This window comes from Capsicum annuum, chromosome 1 (assembly GCF_002878395.1).
Source record: "Capsicum annuum cultivar UCD-10X-F1 chromosome 1, UCD10Xv1.1, whole genome shotgun sequence".
In the NCBI taxonomy this organism is placed as follows: Eukaryota; Viridiplantae; Streptophyta; class Magnoliopsida; order Solanales; family Solanaceae; genus Capsicum; species Capsicum annuum.
The window spans coordinates 193,684,136-193,692,091 of record NC_061111.1 but is presented as its reverse complement, the minus strand read 5'-3'; the positions used below and the strand labels follow the sequence as shown (position 1 = coordinate 193,692,091).

Genomic DNA, 7,956 nt, shown 5'->3' with positions numbered 1-7,956 from the left:
TTTTAATGGTGACATTGTGTTGAAGAGCTTTAATGGTGTTAAAGAAGATATTGTGTTGAAGAAGAAATGGTGGGTAGTTAAATGATATAATTTAATTGCAAAATAGAGTTTTAATGATATGATTTAAAAAAAAAGCCTCAATAGAGGAGTTTTAATGTTGGCATTGTGTTTAAGAAGAAATGGTGGGGTTATGGTGATGATGATGATGTTGTTGTTGTGGGCGTAATTGATGTTGTTGTTGTTGTAATTAATGTTGTTGTTGTAATTTATGTTGTTGAGTGATGGTGATGAAGAAGAAGTTGGGGAAGAAGACAATGGTGGATGGGGGGTTGCGGGGGTAGGGGTGGGGGGTATGAAATAATTTTTAAAAATAAATAAATATTAATTAAAAAAATTATATATTTAATTATTTTACACGTGGCAGCTTGTAATTGGTCAAAAAAGTCAAATTTGAGCCTTTTCACGCGCCTGTGGGGCGTGTGTACACGCAGGGGATCAAAATGGTGTGTTTGCAATGAAATAAAGAAGAATCATGGGGTAATAGGTCGAAGTTAAAGTTTAGGTGTCTTTTTACAAATCTCGAACAAGATCAATGGGGTAATTATGTATTTTCTCATTGCAAAATGATCCAAAAATTATAATTTACATGGATGAAAAATCTATAAATTTTGCATCATTTTTTTTCAACTCATTCATGTTAATATTAACGGGAACTTGCATAGGATAGTCAAAGTCAACGGGGGCAAAATCATGCATTGGACTTGATTCTGCTGAGTTCTCCCGTGAAGTCATAATTTCTTTAAGTCTCTGCTCGTCGTTCGTCTTTGCTTCCATTCCTTGATTTCTTTGTTCCGCTCTAATTCAATCTCTAAAATAAACTAGAACATTCATTGCACTGCTTCCCAATGAATGTCGGTTGTCTCCAAGCTGCTGTTATCCCTGACTAAAAGTGCTCTCCGATACAACGATTGACATTGGAACATTCAAGATATCTCTGACTAATATTGAAAGCCTAGGATATTATGTTTCATTATTCCTTCACCAATCCAACACGTTGATCTGTCGTCTGCGATCCTCTAACGGGATTCGGAGATAATACTTCAGCTCTTCCCGATAAGTTATTGTGTAAGCTCCCTCTTCAACACTGTTCCAACAAGGTAAATCATAAAAGTAATCAGGAAAACCACTATGTACCAGCCTTCTAGAAGATGATGACTCCTCGGGAGGATGAAGAGCGACAGTTGAAGTGATATTTGTCGGTACAGGTAAATCAACTAAATCAGCATAGTGGTTATATAATTTATCTATGTAAGCGTTCGTATCACCCATAGCTGTCCATAAATCAGGTTGTTCTTGTTCTTCATCACTAGAATCATTGTTAGTACTTATCTCTAAGTTAGCATAAATAAGAGTACTAAAGTAGCACATAGTATTATATTTCATGCACGGATTTATTATAGCACCAACCAAGTAAATAGGGGGAATCGAAAAAAAATATTTTTTAAATTTAGCAAATATGGCATCAGCAGCGTCTTTGTAACCTTTTTTAGTTTTATATTTTTTGAGCAAACCAAAAATATCGGCTATATATGCCAAAATATTACAAATAGTAGGATAATAAGCACCAAAAAATTCAACTGTAGCTATATAATTTTTTTTCAAAAACTTAACAAAATCATTAATTACAGCACAGTCAAAATTATGTAGCATGTAGTGGACAGAATCAGCAAACAAACCTCAATATTGGTTGAAAGATAGTGTAATAGGAACTCTATATTTATAACAAGTTTTTAAAAAATCATACGTAACATTCCATCTAGTATCACATTCTCCAGGCATCAATATCGGTGCAAGTCTATTTTATTCACATTTAAGTTTAAAGTCTCTAATTTTTTTTTTTACGATTATTTCCTTGAATAAAACCAGCGGCAAGCCAAATTTTTTTAATATAAAGCTCAAAAAACTCAAGACTATCTCTTATAATTAAATTATATATATGACAAGCACGCTTAACATGAAAAATTTCAGGTAACGCCGGAGATAGCTTAGATTTTAAGTTTGTTATATCAGTCTTGTTGTTAAAAGCATTATCAAAAGCAATACATAAGATTTTATTTTCAATACCGTAAAATTCTGCAACTTTAGCAATTAAATCAGCAATAAAATCTCCAGTATGTTTACGATCTTTATCATATAAAAATGCAAGAATACGTTTTTGCATAACAAAATTACTATCTATCTGGTGACAAGTAATGGATAAATAATCATTTTTATTTACATCACGATCAAGATCAAAAGTTAGGGACATTCTACATTGAATATTTTTTAACAATGTTGATAAATAAAAATAATATTGTGAATGAAGTCTAAAATATTAGCCTTACAAATACTTCTAGGAATGCCATTAAACATAGGATTATAAATTGCTTGAATATAATGAATAAATGCATCAGAAGAAGGAAAACTAAAAGGCAAATAACCCACAACTACCATTTTTGTTATTTCTTTCTGGTCCTCAATTTATTATACTTCTTCATTACCTGACCAGTTGCTGGGTCCATTCTAGTTTGTGTTGGCCCACCCACATCCGCACCACCTTGGGCAATTTTTAACTCTCTATCGTGATTATCACTTATATGTCTCATTAACGTACCCGTACCCCCTTGCTTGCCTCCTCTTTTATGCTTATATATTTGTTGACAAATATTGCATTGCACCTCAATATCTGATACACGGTCAAAAAATTATCATGCAATACTAGTTGTTTTACGAGCTCTTGGGGCACGGAGAGGACCAGGGGATTAACCGATTTAGATCTAACGCTAGCATTTCCTGCTGGGGGTGTCTCACCAATAATTTCATCATCATCTAAATTAACCGCATCTACTTCATTTTCTTCGTCTATACAGTAATTTTTCTGAGCTTCTACATAATTCATATCGTGAGCACCTACACTTATTTCTTCCTCAAAAGGTTGATCAAGCGGTACCGAAGGCGAAGACACACGGGTATATCTACTACTTGAACTACCTCTACCGCTAGTAATTTGCTTTTTACTACCACTACCACTTCCGGGACAAAAAATTTTAACACTTTTAGTGGCGAGGTTTCTTAATTTATCCATAATATAAATTAAACTAAAAAAATTTAAAATACACAAATATAATAAAATTAAATATTCAACAATTAATACACTAATTAAAAATTAAAATTAAGAGATGGAACGACAATACCAAATTTTGAAAGTATCCGAAGGTTGCGACTTTAGAAATTTTCACTCGTACTTTGCAATCGCAAAATTAAAAAATTAAAGTGAGCACTTTAGAAAATATATAGAATATTTGAAAATTGAGAATTGAGATTTGAGAGAGAATGAGATTTGAGAGAATGAAAAATTGTGTGGAAAATGATTTGAAAGTGTAGGGTATTTATAGGATTTATTTTGGATTTTAAAAAATAATTTAATTGATTTTTTTTTATTAAAAAGGTCATTATAGCCGTTTTGGCTTCGGTCCAACGGCTATAATGGCCCAACGATCATTTTCAATCAAAATTTCAACTTTTTTTAATAAAAAAAAGCTTAATCGGGCTGGGCCGGTTAACCGACGGGCCTACACCGATTTTGATCCAGACCGGATTAATCGGATCCAAAAAAAATAACTCAGTCAGGGACCCGATACCCTACAGCCCGTGGACTGATCGAGCCGAGTCAAATCGAGCCGGATTTGCTAAGTGGGTAGGTCAACCCGACCCGTTTGACACCCTTGACTAAAACACTACATTATCCTGGCATTTTTTCGTTTCCTTCTCCTTTCTTTAACCTATTTGCTTGAGAAGAGATCGATGACTTTATTCACGTAGAGTCAAGATTTAAAATTTTGAATTTTATAATAACGAATTCAAGTGGTAAAATTAAATTCTAAGTTCACAATTCATAAACATTTAATAAATTTCTTAATATAATTTGATAATTTAAACAAAAATTTCTAAATTCTCCTGGAGTGAGTTAAAATGTCGACCCCTCTTGTAATCACATGTTTTGTCACGGTTAGTAAATTGAAACGTAAAAGTAGTAGTATGCAAATAGCTAGCGCATTACACATTTACTACATGCTTGCTAGTTATCTAAAATTTACATCCAGAAATAACAGGATCTTATAACATACAGTCAAAAATCTAAATTAAAGCAAGATGCAACTACAAATAAAACTTTAATTTCCTGCCATAATTTGAATACTATTATCTTAATATACAAAACCACATCAACGTCCAGCATGATCACATGATATGGCAAGCATGGGGGTTCTCGTCACTCAAGATCTCAAAAGAATCCAACGGTGTGGATTGTTTGATATAAATATCAGAGTGCATGTACGGTGACGATGGAATATAGTAATATGGCGGCGCACTGCTTATGGTAGGGTGTGCCGCATTGTAACTCACCACATAAGTCTGCTGAGGAACATAATAAGTAGGTGGATTCTGATCGTACGGCATCGAATAAGGATGCTGAAATGAATGGACAGGATTTGCTTGATCCATCATTTGATTGGGACCCATTTTTGCGATTTCTGATTCGCTGCTTGGTGGTGCACCATTAGACCCTGGATTCGCATTTGAACTATTATTCCCACTCTTCTTCTTTTTCTTTTTCTTCTTCTTCTTAGCACCTTGTCCTCCACCACCGGCCTTTTGTTCCGCTGCCGGGAACCTCTCAACGACGGCAACATTCTCCGGCAACCTTTCGTCTTGCCTAACTTCTTTGACATCCACAGTGAAAGTTTCAACCGCACCAAATTTCACACCATGTTTTTGAGGACCATTTTCAGCTGTTTTTTCATTATTGTTATCTTCATCATCTTCTTGTTCATCATCCTCGTCGCTGTTTTCATTTCGCTTTGGTTTCTTCTCTTTCGGTAAAGGTTTTGGCTCTGGCCATAGCTCAGCACTCCTTCCATTCCTTATCAGCTTCTTTATCAAAGTCTCTACTTCAACATTTCCAGTCACTATGACTTTCTGCTGCTGTGGATCAATATCTGTTGTATAAACACCTGTAAACAGAAAACACCCATAATTTATTATCAGTTGATCATTTCAAGAAATAGATCTAATTTCCATCAATACTGTTTGTTAGACATGAAGGGGAGCCGTGGCATGACTTGTAAAGTTGATGTTATATGTCGAGGTCATGAGTTTAAGCCGTAGAAACAGCCCCTGAAAGAAATGTAAGGTAAGACTCCGTATAATATATAACCCTTGTGATCCGAACCTTTCTCGAACCTCGCGCATGCTAAGAGCTTCAATGCACGAAAGAATGCCTTTTTTGTTTCTTGTGAGTTAGACATGCACAGTAAAATCAGAGCAAGAAATAGAGTTGAAAGAAAAGAGCAAGATTAGAAGTAAAGAAGAGAGAACCTTCGATGTTTTGCAAGACTTTCTTGACTTTTCTCTTGCAGCCTGGACAGTGGATGGAAACTTTCAAAACCCATGTCTGAAAAATGAAAAGAAACAGATTAAGCAAACAATGGAACAAAGTCTAAAAAATAATTAACAAAAAGGAAATTTGAAAGAAAAATTGATATAAAGAGGACGACGACCCTGTAGTGAAGGGGAGGAAGCTGAAGTGGTTGTTTTTCGGAGGCCATAATCAGAAGTAGAGATGAATGCAGAGATTCTTTTCTTTAAAGAGAGTACGTAAGTACTAAGTAGTGTACTGATGGAAGAGAATTTAAGAGGGAGAGTGAAAGCATGAAATGAGAAGAGAACAGAGAGTTGCAGTGCAATGTGTACAAAGGGTAGATAGTGTAGGTTGAAAATGACATAAGATGCTTCTGGACCTGGTGCCTTTGTACTAACTATATGCTTTTAAGTTGCATGCACTAATACTATGCAAGAATTAATACCTTTGCTTTCCTCTTCATTTTTCTCTCTCCATTTTGGATTTAGTTTTTGTGCATAACATTCGATTTAAAACTACTCCTGGCTATTATAGGTGTGAAACTACTCCTAGCTATTACAGGTGTATATGTGTAGTAAGTATACTACTAAAAACTTGGCTATTATCTATCAAAGTTAGCGAAAAATAAATTATATATCGATATTGTGAGGGACTGTGCAACACTGTCCCTCATACAAATTAAATATTTTAATTTTCATTTTTTAAGAGGAGTAAAGGGATATTCCTCACCAAAATATGATGATAATAAAAGACTTAGTATGAAATTTGCTATAGGAGGGATTTCCCTCGCTAAATAATAACAAATAAGTTCATATTTCAAAGAAAAATTAAATATAATTTTTAATATTTTAATCTTCATTTTTTTAAAAGGCGAAGAGGGACATCCATCACTAAAATATGATGATAATAAAAAAATGATATTAAATTTGTTATAGTGAGGGATTTCCCTCATTGAATAATAACAACTAAATTCATATTTCAATAAAAATTTGAATATAATTTTAATATTTTAATATTCTTTTAAAAGACGGAAAGGGACATTCCTTACAAAAATATGATGAAATAAAAAATTAATTTTAAATTTATTATAGCGAGGAGTTTTCCTCGCTAAATAATAACAAATAAATTCATATTTCAAAGAAAATTTAAATATAATTTGTAATTTTTTTAGTAGGTAATAAAGCATTAGTAAAAAATAAATGAAAACGAAATATACGTTATCCAAGGAGTCCTCAATACGGTACATATAATTATTTTGTGATATTTTTCATTGTCGTGAGGAAACTATCTCACTAAATTAAATATGTAAACTTGAGTATTTAACAAACAACCATATTATAGATTTGCAAAAAAAAAAAAAAAAAAACAACAATAACAATGATACCAATTGTTTGATCCCTCAATAATTGCTTTAAATTTTCTTTTCTTTTAATACTATTAAATTAAATTATTTTTCTACAAATAACCAAAAAATTATATATATATATATATATATATATATATATATATATATATAAAAGAGTCAATTTAACAAATAACTATAAGGAAAATACTATGAGCTTTAATGTAATTATTTTCATATTAATATAATGAAAAATAAACTTTATAAAATCAATCAAAAGTCAATTTAATTTATAATAATTTTCTTAATAAATATTTCATTAATTAAATTAGTATTGATTCACCCATATTTTAATAATTATATTACTATATATAATAAGAGGGAGTTAAGCTGATCAAGCAGGCACGAGGCGACACACATGTTTATGCTGTCTGAATCAATCGTGATTTTACTATATCATTCCTAATTGATTATTATAAGTCACTTAATTATTAAAAAATAAATAGTATTCAACATTAAAATAAACATTTCTGACATGTCCGCTTTAATTGCTTCAATCATAATTTTATTGTATCACCCCATAATTAATTATTATATGTTGTTTGAGTATTAAAAAATTAATAATATTTAATAGAGTTGTAGTCCGGCCGACTATGTTGTACGGAGTGGAGTGTTGGCCAGTTAAGACTTTCCATATCTAAAAGTTGAAGGTGGCGCAAATGAGGATATTGCGTTGGATGTGTGGTCTTACAAGGGCTGACAGGGTTAGGAATGAGATTATTCTGGAGAAGGTGGGAGTGGTATCAATGGAGGAAAAAATGCGGGAAGTGAGGTTGAGATGGTTTGGTCATGTGATGAGGAGGGGCACAGATGCCCCAGTTCGTAGGTGTGAAAGACTAGCACTAAATGGTTTCAAATGGGGTAGGGGTAGATCGAAGAAATACTGGAGAGAAGTGATTAGACGTGACATGGAGCAGTTACGTCTCACTGAGGACATGACCCTGGATAGGAAGGTTTGGAGGAAAAACACTAGGATAGAGGGATAAGGTGGGTGGATGAATCGTAGTTCGTAGTTAGGTGGGTTTTGGTGTCTTTTGTTTAGTATTGTACATTACTTTTGTGGATGTTGTATCTATGTTAGTTTTATCATGTTTCA

General features: G+C 32.9%; 1 protein-coding gene across 2 annotated transcripts; it reads right to left on the bottom strand.

Moving 5' to 3' along the window:
* Positions 1-4,124: 4,124 nt before the first annotated feature.
* On the bottom strand, positions 4,125-5,953 carry LOC107857158 (heavy metal-associated isoprenylated plant protein 36). 2 transcript variants are annotated; one of them, XM_047408522.1, is made up of 3 exons: positions 5,904-5,953; positions 5,416-5,491; positions 4,125-5,051 (listed from the first exon to the last, which is right to left on the bottom strand). In XM_047408522.1, exons 1-3 carry the CDS (start codon positions 5,919-5,921, stop codon positions 4,279-4,281), a joined length of 867 nt encoding a protein of 288 aa, XP_047264478.1. In that variant the 5' UTR covers positions 5,922-5,953; the 3' UTR covers positions 4,125-4,278. The 2 variants fall into 2 exon arrangements, with proteins under 2 accessions (XP_047264478.1, XP_016557585.2); XM_016702099.2 differs by lacking the exon at positions 5,904-5,953 and adding an exon at positions 5,598-5,832.
* Between the last annotated feature and the right edge of the window lie 2,003 nt (positions 5,954-7,956).

Excerpts from the sequence above, each read along its gene's own strand:
- LOC107857158 (XM_016702099.2), bottom strand. The coding sequence starts at position 5,645 with ATGGCCTCCGAAAAACAACCACTTCAGCTTCCTCCCCTTCACTACAGG. Across the intron at positions 5,492-5,597 it reads TTCCTCCCCTTCACTACAGG|ACATGGGTTTTGAAAGTTTC; the intron begins GTCGTCGTCCTC and ends TTCATTTTTCAG. Across the intron at positions 5,052-5,415 it reads AGTCTTGCAAAACATCGAAG|GTGTTTATACAACAGATATT; the intron begins GTTCTCTCTTCT and ends TTCTGTTTACAG.